The sequence below is a fragment of the Cutaneotrichosporon cavernicola genome, assembly GCF_030864355.1.
Source record: "Cutaneotrichosporon cavernicola HIS019 DNA, chromosome: 3".
NCBI lineage: Eukaryota > Fungi > Basidiomycota > Tremellomycetes > Trichosporonales > Trichosporonaceae > Cutaneotrichosporon > Cutaneotrichosporon cavernicola.
Window position 1 is genome coordinate 2,693,058 of NC_083395.1, and position 16,593 is coordinate 2,709,650.

At 58.0% G+C, this 16,593-nt stretch overlaps 6 protein-coding genes across 6 annotated transcripts; 2 read left to right on the forward strand and 4 right to left on the reverse strand.

Annotated features, from left to right (window-relative positions):
• Positions 1 to 245: 245 nt before the first annotated feature.
• Positions 246 to 2,962, reverse strand: HRD3 (uncharacterized protein; the record flags this gene model as incomplete). Its single annotated transcript, XM_060599526.1, has 6 exons — positions 246 to 594; positions 627 to 894; positions 928 to 2,131; positions 2,165 to 2,626; positions 2,684 to 2,817; positions 2,848 to 2,962. The coding sequence occupies 6 exons, from the start codon at positions 2,960 to 2,962 to the stop codon at positions 246 to 248; spliced, it is 2,532 nt and encodes an 843-aa protein (XP_060456211.1).
• A 2,045-nt stretch (positions 2,963 to 5,007) lies between these two features.
• Positions 5,008 to 6,217, reverse strand: CcaverHIS019_0310170 (uncharacterized protein; the record flags this gene model as incomplete). Its single annotated transcript, XM_060599527.1, has 2 exons — positions 5,008 to 5,717; positions 6,034 to 6,217. 2 exons carry the CDS (start codon positions 6,215 to 6,217, stop codon positions 5,008 to 5,010), a joined length of 894 nt encoding a protein of 297 aa, XP_060456212.1.
• A 1,949-nt stretch (positions 6,218 to 8,166) lies between these two features.
• On the reverse strand, positions 8,167 to 11,673 carry CcaverHIS019_0310180 (uncharacterized protein; the record flags this gene model as incomplete). Its single annotated transcript, XM_060599528.1, has 10 exons — positions 8,167 to 8,490; positions 9,242 to 9,341; positions 9,659 to 9,754; positions 9,965 to 10,015; positions 10,048 to 10,080; positions 10,441 to 10,556; positions 10,588 to 10,640; positions 10,672 to 11,260; positions 11,294 to 11,518; positions 11,584 to 11,673. The coding sequence occupies 10 exons, from the start codon at positions 11,671 to 11,673 to the stop codon at positions 8,167 to 8,169; spliced, it is 1,677 nt and encodes a 558-aa protein (XP_060456213.1).
• Positions 11,674 to 12,319: 646 nt separating this feature from the next.
• Positions 12,320 to 13,155, forward strand: GLYAT (uncharacterized protein; the record flags this gene model as incomplete). Its single annotated transcript, XM_060599529.1, has 2 exons — positions 12,320 to 12,802; positions 12,832 to 13,155. 2 exons carry the CDS (start codon positions 12,320 to 12,322, stop codon positions 13,153 to 13,155), a joined length of 807 nt encoding a protein of 268 aa, XP_060456214.1.
• Positions 13,156 to 13,650: 495 nt separating this feature from the next.
• On the reverse strand, positions 13,651 to 15,238 carry SCJ1 (uncharacterized protein; the record flags this gene model as incomplete). The annotated part of the gene is made up of 8 exons (XM_060599530.1): positions 13,651 to 13,697; positions 13,748 to 13,949; positions 13,983 to 14,259; positions 14,337 to 14,680; positions 14,861 to 14,886; positions 14,922 to 14,997; positions 15,057 to 15,100; positions 15,151 to 15,238. 8 exons carry the CDS (start codon positions 15,236 to 15,238, stop codon positions 13,651 to 13,653), a joined length of 1,104 nt encoding a protein of 367 aa, XP_060456215.1.
• Positions 15,239 to 15,622: 384 nt separating this feature from the next.
• CcaverHIS019_0310210 (uncharacterized protein) lies at positions 15,623 to 16,475 on the forward strand (the record flags this gene model as incomplete). Its single annotated transcript, XM_060599531.1, has 4 exons — positions 15,623 to 15,778; positions 15,811 to 15,979; positions 16,024 to 16,386; positions 16,450 to 16,475. 4 exons carry the CDS (start codon positions 15,623 to 15,625, stop codon positions 16,473 to 16,475), a joined length of 714 nt encoding a protein of 237 aa, XP_060456216.1.
• Positions 16,476 to 16,593: the final 118 nt, after the last annotated feature.

Genomic DNA, 16,593 nt, shown 5'->3' on the forward strand with positions numbered 1-16,593 from the left:
ATTTGCTCAGATCAGCAACCGAGCGAGATGCAGAGCTATTCGCTCATATCAGCAATCACGGAGACAGATAGAGTTAGTCAGCTCGGACCCCACATCCAACGCTTCCGGTAAGCGGGCGCAGTGATGTCTCGTCGGCGCCATCACCTGACCCGCAAGCAACGCTGTGCAGGGCTTCCTTCCCCGATCATGGGTTAATGAGGCAGTGCCCCGATGCGCCGTATGTGTGCTAGCAATACATGATGACCCTACGCGACCATGCGCGCAGGCTGCTGCAGGGGCCCGAACCCGAACTGGCCCCACCGCTGGCGGAGCCAGAAGAGGAGCATGATGATGACCGTGACGGCGAGGATGACGACATTCTCGACCATATCGTCGACGTCGTCGAGCTCGTCGTTGTTCCCATCCCACCCGGCGCCCGAGTAGTCTTCGTGCTCGTTGTCGTCCTCATGTTCACGTTCGCGCTCTTGCCGCTGGGCAGGCAGCGGCCCAGTGAAGAGCCTCTTGATGCCCTCCCACAGTCCAGGCGCCTCTTGCGAATCGTCAAAAAGTGAGAGACCCGACACGTCCCCGTTCGTGGCGACATCGGTCCACCAACTGACGTCAGCTGTGAACAAGGCACATCTCACCTTCGGATGTACAGCTTGGTGAGACTCAGCACCCAGGGCAGGTACGCATCTTTGGGCGAGACGTTCAGTGCCATGTCATAGTTGCGCTTCGCCATGTGCCAGTCGCGCCGGACACCCAGTCCGTTCTCGTACATGTACCCGAGGTTCCAGTAGGCCATGGGGTTGTGCTTCTCCGACGCGGTCTGGTAGTACCCAAATGCGCGCGGGTAATCTGGTAACGATTCGGTGACGTTGGGGTCCGTGCTGGAATCCAGGTACGCGCCCGTGTCTGGCGTTAGGTATGAAAGTCGGCTCTGCTTACAATACGAATCGCCAACCATGACCATGGCGTCGGCGTTACCCTGCGCGGCGCTCCGCGTCCAGAGCATGAGCTCGGTGTCGGCCGGGATTGGGTATCCAAAGTGCGTGGACCCGCGGTTGAGCATGAACGCGACGTTGTTCTGCCCAATCTCGAAGCCCATCTCGGCGGCGATCCACCAGCCCAGCAGAGCCTTGTCCTCTTCGCCGCGGCTCCAGGCGCGGTTCGCCTCGCCAATGTAGTCATCGTCCCACGCCCCGACCTCGCTCACGAGCTTGTAGTACCCGACCGCGACGCCGCAAGCCCCTGGTGAGCGCTGGTCGGCCGGCGCATGCGCACTCGCGCTGTGCAATGCCGCAAGGTGGTAGAACGCCTCGAACGGCGAGCCGTGTTGCACCGCGTGGACAAAGTACTGGGCCGCACGCGAGCTGTCGCCCTTGTCGAGCAGCATCTTGCCGATGTTGATCTCAGCGTCAGGCAGATCTAGCCCAGCGGCAGCCTGGAAGAACTTGAACGCCTTTTCCCTGTCCTTTTTCACTCCAAGGCCGTCACGGTACATGATGCCGAGGCCGTTGTGCGATTCGCGGTCGCCGAGGTCGGCCGCGCGTTGGTACCATAGACGCGCGAGCTTGAAGTCCTTCTTCACACCCTCGCCGCGCATGTACATGCGGCCGAGGAATGAGGCGGCGACCATAGCAGGGTCGCTCAGCTCTTTGCGCCTCTCGTCATTCATCTCTTTCCGGGGCGCCGCCTTACCCTCGGCATCCAAGTCCGCTGGCCACATCTGGCGTGCGACGAAGTGAAAGTATTTGCGTGCCTCATCAAAGCTCTGAGGGATCTCGCCAATCTCCTCGGCGCCCGACGACACGCCGCTCGAAGAGTGCGGGAACACTGAACCGGCGTAGTAGTGGTGCCCTAGGCGGTATGTGTAGCGCATCTGCCCGCGATCAGAGTTGTACTTCAAGTACTCGAGAATCTCGGGTTCAGACTCGCCGCGCGCGAGCGCGTTGATCGCCTTGACCGTCACGTAGTTGACGTTGAATCCGGTGAGCGACCACGTCGCGTGCGGGCCGAACACGCCGCCGAGACGGTCCGATATCCTCGATGGTGAGAGTGGGAGGGTTTCACCGCCCGGTGGCCCGGCCTCGTACGTGTTGTACGCCTTCTCACCCGCCCTCTCGTAAAAGTCGAGCGCAATGACACAGTCCTGATATCAGCTTCGGAATAGAGGCAATCTGACCTCCTTGACACCAATTCCAGCCCAGTAGCGATATCCCATGGCCATCTGCGCTGGCTTGTGTCCCTGCAGCGCAGCAAAGGTGTAATACAGCGTAGCGAGGCCCTGGTCGCGCTTGACGCCGCCTACACCAGTAGCGTGGAAGAAGCCGACAATGAACTGCGCGTGTGAGTCGGACGTCAGGTCGAGGTAGCGCTTGTACAAGTCGTATGCAGCGGGCAGGTCCTGCTTGATACCGCGAGAAGGAGGGAATAGGAGGACATCGGCGCGCAAGGCCAGAGCCTGAGGACATCCCTTGGCTTCTGCATCGTCGAGCGCTGCAAATACACGTTCGATGCGATCGCGCGTCGAGGCGGAGATGCGTTGTCGCCGTGATGTTGAGCGCGGGATCTTAGCAAGTAGGTTGAGGGGATTGAGTGAGGCGACTAGACGGGAGGAGATGCGGAGTGCGGCAGAGAGCGGTCCCTGGGTGTCAGCGAATTCCAATACAAGAGGAAGAGCCAAAAGAGTCGCCCAACTCACATGGCTGCTCCACCCCAACTCGTCAGGCAATCTCCTCGCCTGGCCAGATCCACCGAGCTTCTTTGACAAATGCGCATGTCGGTGTGGATACAGCGCCTGCAGAATATCATGGGCTTTGTGAACCCCCGCGCAAGCTGGTGTCAGCGTGTCTGACTGCCACTCACGATCTTCTTCTGGCACGTCGACGTCGCTTCTGCTCTCGTCGAGGATGGGTTCGGCGAGGGCCAGGAACGCAAGAGCGAGCGCGAGGAGCAGAATAATCAATTTCCTCGTGATCATGCTGGCATGGTGTGAGTGATGGTGAGTGATGACATGGCATGCGGACACGTCGGGCAGACATTACGCGGTCCGTCACGTGGAGTGTCGCGTGGATCCACGTGGCGTCGGATGGATGGTTCCGGGGAGTGTCACCATGTCGGTTTCCGTCGTTGCTCCTACACACTGCGTAGTCTATTCGGGTACAAGTAGATGCAGGCTACTGTATGGACGCATCCCTTCTTCCATCTGCCATGTACCATCTGCCATCTGCCATGTACCATCTGCCATCTGCCATGTACCATCTGCCATCTGCCCTTGTCCCTTCTCATGCTTCTCACCGGGAATCACTTTGGTGGTCGAGAGCGCCGAACCAAGTGTCCAGGCGTGATGGAAATCAGTCCCTCAACCACTCGACTACTGTGCTAGACAGGCATATGTACGTGTACGCTAGTACTGAGCAAGCAGAGCTGTTCCCTCGTTCGGGCACGTTGGCATATTCCCTCCATACATGTACACCCCCGATGTACTCTGTTCTCACCGCCGGCCCTCGCATGAGCCCACTGATCGCCAACAGACCGATCATCGTACCTCGAATCCGTCCTGAATGCCGGATACTGAATCTGGGAGATGTAACAGTACTCTGCCGATCAGCAAGAGTTACCGGGAGACCACAACTTGTACCACAATGTGCCATTGACAGCTTGGTAGGAAGAGATTGAGAGCGGCGACTCACGGTGACGGTTCAACTGTTCACATACTCTACTCGCCCCTCTACCGAGACTCTTAACTCTAAACTTGAAGGTTGACAGAACTCGTTGCAGCTTGGTCGTATTCTCATTGAGCATCTCCAACGACCTGACCTCCCAACCCATCTCCGTCTTCATTCTCCTACCTCCTTCATTCCTCTCTTCACTTGTTGTCACAGGTCACCGTCACCGTCACCATCACTCGTCACAGTATCCACAACGCCGTCACGCGCTTCCTCCTTCTGGCTTTTAGCTTCTGGGTTCCAGTGTGTGTGATTTAGTCACATGGTTTCAATCCCACATCGCTGGGGTCTACGGTCTAGTGTGGCTTGAGTGACAAGGTGGCTCAGCGGTGTGTAACCTACATGCCACGGTGACATCCACTGACCCAGTCGACGTGTCGTCGTACGTTGGGTGTGGGTGTGTGGTGCCATCTCCTCGGCATTGCCGGGTGTTGAATTGTGGATGGGACGTGGGATACTCGTAGACAAATGGAGAACAAAAGAACAACATCCCGTTTCAGGGCCTGAACAAAAGGGTAGGGAATCAGGGATGTTTCCTGTCGGAGGGGGGGTTGTCACCTGTCATCCCTGAACCCTTAGTCTTGCCGAGATTATTTGTACTTCTAGCTTCCGAGATTTGTACAAAACATGGCCGAATTTGTAGATTCTGCTCAATCATTTGTAGACGCGGAATCAAAGTCATACCATTCCAACTGCTCATGTCATAGTTTGTCTGCTGACCTCGAGGTGGTTCCAGAATGGCAGGAACAATGTTTGATCGATGACTTGCACATGCAGATCAAGAGCGAAAACTGAACTGGGTACAAAGGTGACAAACCGGTCAGTCACACCTTCTAGTCGCACAATCATGATTATGAGATCTAGATGGCTTCTATCTCGCAGGGGCCGGTTATCGGCGTATTGGAGAGTGCATTATCCCATCATTCAGCCCTGGAATCGCGATCTGCACGGAATCCCATTGTCCGCCGGATAAACCAGTGCTTCCGCTTAATCCTAATCCTAATCCTAAGAGCCAAGGACTGTACATCATTTTAGCTTCTTTTGTGGTACAACCTCTACAATGCACAAGTGGGTGGGTTTGGGTTTGGGTTTGGATGTGGATGTGGGTAGTAAGATAGGACGTTGCACGGTGACCAAGACCGAGACCGAGTAGACGTTGAAGCGTAGCGGAACATAACGTAGCGAGTAGCGAGTGGTGAGACCATAAACCCAGAATGATGACAGAGTCGTATCGTAGACCGATCCAGTTTTTGTGTCGTAACTATGAACAACATGACGATGTTATGGCATCAAGACTCTAGAGTCGGATCTCGAACGACTGCACAGGCGACGACCATGTGCGTGCCGTGTTGTTGCTCGACGACGACAGAGGACGGCGGTCAGAGGGCGTGACGTTGCGTGTATCCGTCTTGATCCTCGGCTTCTCCTCGTAGCTTGCAAATCCCTGGTCAATTGCGGGGAGGTGCGACGACCAGCCCTGGTATGGATGAGGCTGGTGCAGGACGGGTGCAGAGCTCGTTGGCCGGGGGAGGGGAAGGACCAGGTCGGCAATGCGCATGCGGCTGGGAGACGGGAGGCGGTCACCACGGTTACCAGCGCTGTACTCGTAGTCGTCGTCACGTCTACGCTTGCGCGAGGCGGCATCGTCATCGTCGTGCGCCCGCATGGGGTAGGGGTGGACGGCGGCGCGTGGGTTCTGGAAGGTCGAGGCGGCGGACGCGAGGGTCGCGAGGGGGTCGGCGCGGGAACCAACGCTCTCGGCCATGCCTGAGAGGGCGTGGTGGGGCGCAGGCATCATACCTGCCGACTGACCCCATACGCGGCGAAGGGTGTCGACCTGCTCGCGGTGGCCTTGGGCGATCATGGCGCTCTCGAGCTCGCGGACCCAAGCCTGGAGGCTGGCCTCACGGGCCTCAAGCATGCTGAGGCGGTCCTCAAGGTCATGGGCCTTACTGCGCAGGGTGTTGACCGTGGTCTCGAGGTCTGCCATCTGGGTAGCGCGGCGCTCTGTGCGTGTGAGCGGGAGTGGTCATGGGTGGAGGGTGGGTGGATGTCTATAGCAAGGTGGAGGTAGGTACGCATGGGTGACAGAAGAAGACGAGATGGGGTTGGTGTGTGCAGAGGACCAAGCGTCGGGCAAACTGGGCAATGAGAGCCGACATGCAGGACAATGTATGCGACACAAGGAGCATTCGAGCAAGCTCTCTATTGTCTTATGCCAGAGGTGCGTGCATGTAGGGTAGATGGGGGTAAGAGGCGTTGGAGGGGGTAGAAAGAGGGTTTAGGGGGGGGAAGGCTTTGGAATGAGAGAGAGGTGACTCACGACGCAGGTTACGCTGCTTGACGCGGTTCTTCTCGCGGCGGATCTCGAGGGCGGAGCGAGCGGCTTCCTGGTCGTCCTCGCTGCTGTTGCAGCTAGAGTGGCGAGCCATGGCGTGGGACGAGGTCTGGCGAGGGGAGAGGGAGACGGTGGACGAGGGTGAGGGAAGGTGGTGTGCTGGGGCCATTGTTGGGGGCGAGGGGAAGGGTGGGGTTGGGTTGGGTTGGGTTGGTTGAGTGTTGCTGTCGAGTGCGGACGAGAGCAACGTTCAAGTGTAACGTCGAGTTGGTTGGTGGCGATGACCCAGTGACCTAGTGAGTGGCCAAGAGTGGGATGGGGTTGTCGACTGGTTTTAAACAGATGACGATTGTGAATGTTGAGGACAAAGTTGAAGAGAGGATAGATGTCGAGTCTTTTAGGTTGGCTGCTTTAGAAGGGGATGAAGAGAAGAGAGACAGACAGACAGAGACAAGGCAGTCACTCCATTGTCTTTGTTGTAACAGCTTGTCAGTCTTTACACCAGTTAATCAAATACGAAGCCATTGCCGGGCTACAACCTATTAGGAACAATGGGACAAACGTACCTGTCAACCCAATCCAATCCTTCAGGTCCAACCCATTCAGGGACAATGCTTGAGGGTTTATCAGGATCAGGAACCCACCTACCCAAGTTTCCAAGTTCCTAGGCTGGCTAGGCTGGGCTGACTGATTTTTGATTTGTATTTGTTTATACAAATCAACGAAACTTACTCACGTGGAGTCTGTGAGTGAGTGGTGTGGTTTGACTAATTGTCCCTGACTAGCCTCGTATTGTGCCGTGCGTCATGCTTTTGTTCATTGTTCTCAATCAAAACCCTCACCTTACTCACCTTGACTCCTCACTGACGCTCAAACTCTGACACTAGCACACGTACCACCCACTAGCCACATACCTACAAGGCCCCACCGCCCTCGCCCTCGCACTTCATTGTTGTCACCGGCATAGCGCCTAATGCATAGGGATGCGGGGCAGTACGGGCACGTGCGGGCGTCGAGCACTCCATTGACGGTCACTGCGGTGACTCTCGTTGACACACCCCATCCAACCCCGGATACCTATTCGTTCAGTACCGAGTACCGAGTACCGAGTACCGACGACCGACGCCGCCGTTGTCGCGTCGACCGCTACCTCGGTCACTCCAAATTGTGGCATGTATCTGGCGCGGCGTCGACTACAAGTGCCCCATTTCCCCACATATCGCACATCAAAGGTATCGCTATGACCAGCGACAACTGCGATTCAGATCACCTGAATGCTTCTCACCGCGACCGAGCGTCTTTCATGCCATCACCCCATCACCCCCATCACCCCGCAATCGCAATCGAGCACAGACCATACCATATCTTTGTAGATGACTAGTAAAAAGAGTATCAAGTTTCAGAGGACAAAAGAGGCTGTTCAGGCTGTTCAGGGTCCACTGTAACCCAAGGTGTGGCTCTCTTCCGACCCTGATAAGGCACATCGGCACATCGGTAAATCTCCCGGTGACTACTAACCTCTTTGCTTTGCTCACATCGTTACAGAGTTGTTGGAATAAGAGGCCCCAAGGCCGTAGAGCGCAGAGGGTAATGGTCACTGTGGCGTGGCATGGCGTGGCAAGTCAGGCCAGACTCTACTTGGCAAAGACGCCCTCATTCTCTTGTGTACTCTCTGGACACGCGTGTTCCACGATCCAACACACCGATGGCAAAGGCACAGTGTCCACGTCAGAGGCACTGGACTCTTCCACTTGGCAATGCTATGCAACTCTTCTGTATGCGGGCCGTCACCCACCCATCGGAATGGCAACCGGAATATCTGCGGACACCTCGGATCAACCAAGTCTCCCCAGTCTCCAGTCTCCTGTCTCCTGCCTCCTGCTCCTGTCTCCTGTCTCTCCTGTCTCTGTCTCTTCTCCTGTCAGTCATAGCGCGAGAAACGCCATGCGGTGTCGCCTCGCCCCGACTCGCACATACCCGCACAGACGCGCTTGGACCACCTGCAAAACGGTTCACACAATGCATCAAACCAGACTGCGTGTGATTGTCCTCTCTCTCTCTCTCAGATCAGATTCGGGGATGAGACGGGTCCTAGTCCAAGCCCACTCTACGTTCGCGCTAGGGCTTCAAGGCATGGACTTCAGGCGAGTGGTCGTCGTGCATGTGATTCGTGGGGTAGTCTTCGTCTGCGCTGTGCGGGTGTTCCTCGAACCCGCCCCCAGATTCCAGGTCAGTGACAGTCACGACTGGCTGCGCCTCTGTCTCGTCGTCGGAAAGAATGGCGCCGGGTTTGGGGAGTGTGCCAAATACGTATACTGCCAGTACGGCCCAGGTTATGCCGACTGCTAGGGCGAGCATCTTGGTCGAATCTAACGTCTTGGCGTACAGCGGGAACAGGGCGAGCAGAATCGCGCCTACACATGCGGTTGCAAAACGCAGGATCTGCAGTTAGTGTGGGCGTGTCTTGGGCGACATGGGCGACGTAGGAGCTAGGAGGAGTGGGAGATGCACGCCCCACCCCGCGTTCAATTCTCGCGGCGGGCGGGGCATGGGAATGCAAACGTCACGAGTGACGGTGACGGGTCACCAGGTGACGCGACGGGCGTCGACGCCGACCAACCTTCCCGACTTTTCCCACCCCGAACACATCACCCACCACCCATCACGCAGCACGCAAGCTAATCGGTTGGCATGAACTCGGTGGAGCCGGTCACGCCAGCCACGCAAGCGCAGCCCGTTCCTTTGTCGACGCGTGTCGTAACGATGCCTTCTCTTTTTTGTTCTCCCTTCTTTCGCCCCAGAACCAGACCCCGACCCCAAGCCCATCCCACGCCAGGCCGCGGGGTGGCGTCCGAGCCGAAGTCCTCCACGATTCACGTCTCACGCCTCCAACACGGAACAATGCAGCTTGAGCCCATGGGCGCCACGGCGGCCGGCATAACCAAATGGATAGCCCAAGACGCCGTAACATCGCCCGATGCGCCCGGCCCGCGAGCCCCCATCACCTACGCGTCACCTCGGCATGTTGGCATGAGTGTATGGCTCGGTGGCCGGGTGATGGTGGGTGATCGAGACAATGGATGTTTGTGCCCGAAGTCGGCGAATTCGTCCGGTCAGGCACGGACGTCGTATGACCAGAACAAGGATGCGGAACAGTCCGGCCCGAGCCCGGCCGGTTCCGCAAGTGACTCACCCTTGGGATGCGAGCGACATTCCAGGCGTCTTGCTCCCCATGCAAGATATCGATGAGACCAAGGAAGAGAACAGCGGCGCCGAGCCCGGCTCCCCAGAACCTTCGGTCAGCAAAGATAGATTAGGCAGATTGCGATCGCTATGGTGTCGATAGGCACGACCACAGACGCCGGCGCTAGCTGCACTAAGATTGTCCTGGGCTGGTACGTGCGTCCGACGTAACCTGGCACAGAGCAGATGCACGTCGAGCACAACGCGGCGAGCGTGAGCGCATCCCAGATGCGAGGTACATGTACATGCTGTACATGCTTCCATGCAACCCGCCCATTGTTGGTGCCTTTCAACAACACAACGCTGCGAGTTCCCGGAATCACAGCGGCTGCACGGAGATTCCGGGAAAATGAGAACAAAGACGCACCACTTGACACCCGGCTCGACGCCGGTATCGCTGCTGACCATCCTGCTGCTCGCGGCTGCCGCGAGCACGATGGACGCGCACAACGGCCAGTGGAAACTGGTGTTAGTGCGGGGTTGTGGGAAGCGTGCGGCCGCTTGTGGTCACTCGGGTGCGAGGGCAAGCCGCGGTGACAGCTGAGATGACGACTCTTCCGGGGATCCACCGGAAGATCCCGGCCTGCCCAGTGTGGCGATTGACACAGTCACCATCCCCCACCGTTGGGTATCCGGCTGGTCCCATTGACTGGTGATTTCCAAGCGCACTCACAAGTTGAACAGGACGCCAGTCACCCACGAGCGCCGCAATGCGTGCGTGTATCTGGGTCAGTTGGAAATCGACAAGCGTCGTACCTGATAATGTGCTCGTCGGACGGCAGGGTGTACCTGGGCGTTAGTGAGGTCAGCAAGACGTTGTGTTCAGCGATGTCCAGAGTGGTACCATTGTTGCGACGTGCCCAGTGTGTCCCGAACAGTGTCATTATGGCTCGTTGGCATCGAGCGAGCTCAGCTCGCCTCATCCGCACACCCATTCTCCGTCGTTGACAATCACGGAAACCCGAGCTGCCGGGTCGCATTCACCTCACTGCGGCGGGCAGCGGAGAATTGAGGGGAGACGGACAGCCAGCCAGAGGCAATATCCTCTACAAGTCTGTCTCCCTGTCTCCCTCTCTCCCTCTCTGAGAACCACAGTCGACTCCCTCCCTTCAAGACCTCCTATCTCCCTCTACCCTCAACCCGACTCACATGTAATTGAGTGCCCACGCAACCATGAACCCCAAACTTGCCTTGCCAAACTGATGTCCCACCCCATACTCCCCCGGCTTCGCAATGTAAAGGAGGTTCGCCACGAGTTCGCCAAGCTTTATCAGCTCCACCCTGCTCAGAACCTACGACAAGGACGGTGAACGCTCCGCTCCGATCGACGGAGTGTTCGATATTGATCGCTGATATCAGCGCCATCACATATTAACTGACCTGGAATACGCATGTGGTCAGGCAGGACAACCATCTTCATAAGAGGATGACTGGTATCGGGCGCATTGGACGCATCGAGCTCTCCAGAGGCGATTTGACGCTTCACCTCCCTCCGCCGCTTGGAGAGCAAGTACCGCCCGTAAATGTTGTACAGGATCATGTCGAAGCGCATTAGGTCCAGCACATTTCCTGCTACCGCGCAGCCGATTTGGGCGCGACGTGAGCGGACCCAAATGATGGGGAGGTAGGCTAGCATCGGGACTGTGACCGCTATGCCGGATAAGACCTGGGAGCTGCGGAAGACGGGGAGCCACCACGCGTACAGGAAGAGTACGACTGCGCGCGTCGCCTTGATGACGAGGAAGAAGGCGACAGCAGCGCGCACGGGCGAGTGCTCATCCTCAACCACTGCACTCGCTCCCGCCGCTCCCGCCGCACCCTCAGCTGCCGCCCCTTCGGCGCGCATCAGTAGTGCCACCACCTCCTCAGCCGCGGAGTGGGCCTCGCCAGGCAGCGGGATGGCACTCGCATTCGCCGTGTACCCCAGAATACACAGCATCCCGAATAGTACCCACACGCGGTGCACGAGCTATCGTCAGCCCCCCCTTTGTTTCAGGCTTACATCATCAGTTCCCGAGACGTTGGAATACCGCCTTGCCTCTTCCCAAACACTCCAACTCGGCCAGAAAGTGAGTATGAAACGCGCGACTCCTGCCCCAGAAGGCGATTCAACAGCAGCATCGGCGAGCTGGTGCACTACCCCGACGTAGAGGAGGTCGAGGAAGAGTTCTATGCGCGGGGAAGAACGTTCTCCTCGCTCGCGGTAGAGTTTTCCCCCCGCTATCCACTGTGGTTAGCCTCCTGGTGCGGAGGAAGGAGGACGGAGGTGGACGAAGGGGAGGGGAAGCGCACCTGCCGGATGACGGGGGGATGGATCAAGTCCCGGAAGCGAGTGGCCCGGCCTCGCGAAGCGCCCTCGGAGTGTAGGACGATGTCTGTCATCGATGGAGTATGGAGCGATGGAGAATGACGGGATGCATAAGCGAAGACGGCAAAGGACAATATTACGGGATGAAGTCTGGACCAAGTCACTTCTCCAGGTGACAAAAAATGACGTAAGTGAGTGTCCCGATTGCATGGGGACCCCGACGTCTCAATTATTTGGTGTTCTCGGCAGATTGTGGGCGGGACGGGGTTAGCGCATCAGCTTGCAGTCGATGTTGCTAGGGCTAACATGCAAGAGGATCCAGTTGTCTGCATCGCTCAGTCAGATGCAAGGGTTCGTTATTTGCACCTTGGTTGAGGCAGCATTGGCCGGAACTTGTCAAGAGCAACGGACGCCTCCCGACCTCAAATTGGGTGGAACCTCAGTCCCTCTGAGAGGCACAGGCTACAGGGAGATCTCTCACACCGCAGGCAAATGTTAACCATGCATAAGAGTACAGTGAGCGTTACGCACCCCTCCCACCTCTCACCTCTCACCTCTCACCACCCACTCGGGTCTGGAGGCATTCCTGCTGGTACACCCGCTTTGTGTTAGTGCAGTGGAGGTTGCAGCATGGAGGATCGAGGACATTGTCCAATCTCCGTCAAGTGTCTAACCAGCTTCTCAAAATACCTCGGCATTCAAGCTGGAACCTCACTTACCATGACCAAGCCACAGCGGTATCCGCGCGACCCCGTCGCCCTCCTGCCGCTCCTCGAGGCCCTCCTCCCCGCCTCGATAGCCCTCGTCGGGTCGATACGCAGTTCGCCGACGCTCGAGATATTCGCGACGTTCCCTGCCGACCCGCCAGCCGAGTGGATGGTGGTCGCAGTCCTACCCGGACCCGTGGGCCAGATGCGCATCTTCCACAGCTTTGAAGCCGGCCCTATCACCAATGAGGAGAAGGAGCGTGGACAGGCGATGGTAAACGCCGTCGTTGGGGAGATGTTGCGCGACCGGCCAGGGTATAAGCTCGGTGCGGTGCACGAGGCGTGGTCCGAGTCATTGCGCCTCAACGTCGTCGGTGGGCGATACCATACAATGTGTACGACGTTCCTCGCCCCAAAGAACGCCCAAGTCGATGCAAGTCGGGCGGATACGTGTGGCTTAATCCTAGACGAAGGAAGACCTGGAGACGAGGTTCTGGTATGTTGTCCTTGGTTTGGCTGACCCAGATCCAAGCAAAGAGCGGATACCGTACAAGGGAATGGTACGCCGCGCAGCTGGGGCATACGTCCGTCCTCCGCCCAACTCCCGATTCACTGCCCGTTGCGTGGGTCGTCACTGTCGCCGATGGTGCCATCGGGGCGCTGTACACCCTCCCCGAGTTTCGGCGACGTGGGCTGGCCAAGGCGGTGCTCGCGCACAGACTGGGCAAGATGACGGGCCTGCCTGGGTTCTGCCATGTCGAGGTGACTAATGGGGCTAGCGAGTCGCTGTGGGAGGGCATGGGGTGGACGCGGGGCCATCGGGTGAACTGGATCTATGCGGACGACTAGAAGAGGTGGTGATGGGGGATGGGAGCCGGGAGGATCTTTGTGGACTGTCCGGAGCCGCGATCGAGTCATAGTCTCGTGAAGGAATCCGATTCCGACGCCCTCCTGCTGAGGCCGCCAGAGCCGGTTAATCCGTTATCAGAGATGTACGTCAACATCGTCCAGGGCATTACGCACACTGCCAAACGGAAACGACTGACCAACCACCACCGTCCTCCTCCTCCTTCGTTACAACCAACTAGACCCGTTCGTCGCCAACTCACACTTCCCCGTCCAGGAGCGTCCTCCACTACCTCCCGGGCTCCCCAACTCATTCGGAGCCTCTATTCCAGATTAGCTGATCGTCAATGCCGCTCCGCGACTTTGCCTACAAGTGCAAAGGATTAGGCTTCAGACCGCGACCGTCTTCAGACCCTAACGGACTGTGCCCCTTGCTAAAGTCAGTTGAAGCGGCTCAAGAGCTCAAGAGGGCAGCCTATGTCATAGATGCATACATTGCTACAGCTCGTCGCGCCGTCCGCTCCCCCCAAATGCGTCCACCAGTTCTACTGTCAGCTCAACATTCACGCATGCACAGCTGCTCGTCGTGACTCACTTTTTCGCATGCCGTCCGTCACGGCCGTCGGCATCACTACACTGTACTCAATGTACATGTCGCCCTGGGGAATGTCGTGGTACGACGGCATGCCCTCGCCCTCGATGACCTCGACCTCGCCCGGCTGAGTGGTTCCAGCACGCCCGACTGGGATAGTCCGCCCGTCCAGGCTCGTGAGGTTGCGCTCGAACCCGAGCAGTGCCTGTGGTTAGTCACTCTCGTTGATGACACTCACCTCCACCACACTGAGCGTGATCCTCCCCACCAGACCCGACTCCTTACGCGTCCACCCCTTGTTCGTCTGCGGCGTGGAGCGCACGTGAACGATCACGTCCCCGGGCTCGAAGTCTGGGCTCTCGTCCGCCTCGCCCTGGAACCGCTCCTCGTACCCCTCTGGCGCGCCCGCCGGGACGTGGACCGCCAGCGTGTGCTGCCTCTCCACTGTGCGTGCGCCGCCACAGTCGCTGCAGTGCTTCGTGATCTGCTCGCCCTTTCCACCGCAATGTGGGCATCTGGGGTAAGCTCTTGACATTGTATGGCGAGCGGATCTCGCCGAAAGCTTCCCTCCATGTCCTTCGTCGCGACTCACGTCATCTGCACATTCGTAAACATGCCGGGGAACACCTGGTGCTTCTGAATCACCACACCCTGTCCATTACATGTGCCGCAGCGGTGAACGTCCGACGGCGAGTTGGCGCCGCTACCGCTGCATTTAGAGCAGATGAACCGACGAGGAATGTTAAACTCGACTGTCCGCCCCGAGTACATGTCCGAGAGCGATACCTCAAGGTTGAGCTGGACGCTTGGCCCTCGTGGAGGTTCGTTGCGACCACCGCCAAAGAACTGCGCGAACGGGTCGTGCTGTGCCGCCGCCTTGCGCTCCTCGTGCCGCTTCAGCGCCGCCTCGCCTCCGCGGTCATAGATTTGGCGCGTCTGGAGTCAGTTTCGGTACGAGAAGGTAAGCTGGGGTCCCCGGCTTTTCCAACGGCTGTGGCTACTCGTGGACGGTGGCGACATTGCCCGGAGACTTCGGTAGTGACGCGTCGCCTCCCTCGCTGCCACGTCGGCTGGTCTGCTTGCCGCCACACGACGTCCGCCATAGGATATACCCACCTCGGTTTCAGACAACACCTCGTACGCTTCCGTCAGCTCTATTACCCAGGTGATAGCTTACCCTTCGACACCTCGATAAACTTCTCGTGCGCGCTCTCGTCCGGGTTCACATCTGGATGGTACTTCTTGGAGAGTTTCTGCTGTCAGCTCTGCACACACAGGGCAAGCAGCTCAACAAGCCCTCGAGGATACCTACTCTGTATGCGCGTTTAAGGTCCGCATCGCTCGCGTCCTTCTTCACTGCGTGTCAGCTTGCCACAAACCAGCCACCGCCACCTCCACCGACTCACACCCAAGAAGGGAATAGTAGTTGGACGCGGCGAGGACCTGACCAAGCAGGATAAGGGCAAGTGCCAGCTGCAGCGGGCGCAGAAACATGGTTGAACGAGCGTCGGGAATGGGTAATGGGAGGAGAGATGGTGTTGAGATGTAAAGTCAATAAATATCCTTGTTGTCGCGTCAGCACTAGGGATTCCACTTTTGACGCGAACATTACAGGCGGGACTAAACGGGGTTGTACCTTTCACGTGGAGGTCACGTGGTACCCTCCACCTCCTTGAAGTTGAACAAGAATTCTACGACTCACAACAACCTCAACCAACCTCGTCGTCAACGAGCTCGTTTGCATCCGACTCTCTATCTCATCAGTACTCGATCCGGGGCTATCAACAGCGTAAAGACTGGGCCCACGCTTTTATCAATCCACGCAGGCCTTAATCCCGGGCCCGCTCCCCTCTCCGGCCTTCCTCCTCAACCTCCACCATGTCGCGCGGACGTGGACGAGGCCGCGGGCGCGGCGGCTCCACAGCCGGCCGTGACCAGTTCAACGCTGCCTTCGCAGGTATGAGCAAGGAAGACTCGCGCGCAGTCCTCGAGTCCTTCAGCAAACCCGTCAAGGGCAGCGGCATGTTGTATCCCGTGAGTTCGCCCATTACAATGTCTGACCGCAGCCACTGGACAAGGCTGCCGAAATGCCAGGCCCGACAGGGTTTGAAGAGCGGGTCATCTTCCACACGAACGCGCTGTTACGTGACCTCGCTGAGGGGCTCGAGGACGCTGATGGCGTACGGCATGGCGCCCTGTGGCGTCTCGAGAGCGAGCGAAAGGTCGTTGGGATTGGTACGTCCTGCCTAGAGAGAAAGACGAACGAGGGCTGAGACCAGAAATCGAGTCGTATTCGGATCGGTATCGACGCACAGGCACGAATTCGGCGAGCAGTAACTCTCGTCTCGACCCGAACGTGCTCCACCTCAACCGCGACCTGTTTCCGCCGTCGCTGTGGACTGAGTACTTTGAAGGAAACACTGGGGCGGAGAAGAAGGCCCGAGCTATAGCGCGTGCGAACCGTCGCAAACGTGCGTTGGACGACGATGATGACGAAGGCGACGGGGAGCCAAGCGAAGGCGAGGAGGACGAAGACGACTTTGACTTTGATGACGAGGACGAGGAGGACCACCAGGACTACGACCACAACTACTTCGACAACGGAGAAGGGGACGACGATTCAGGCGGCGAAGGCGGCGACGGTGAGTAATGTCAGGGAATAACGGCGGCTGGGGCAAGGAGATAGGATGGAAGCTGACAAGCAGATGAGGGCGGGCGCTACGACGACTAGACTGGATCCACCTCCTTACATAGACTTGACTGTACGATATATGCAGCATGTGACATGTAATGTGGCATCATCCACTCATTGCTATGAGGCTCTAGTAAGACGAGTGAAAACACGGCTC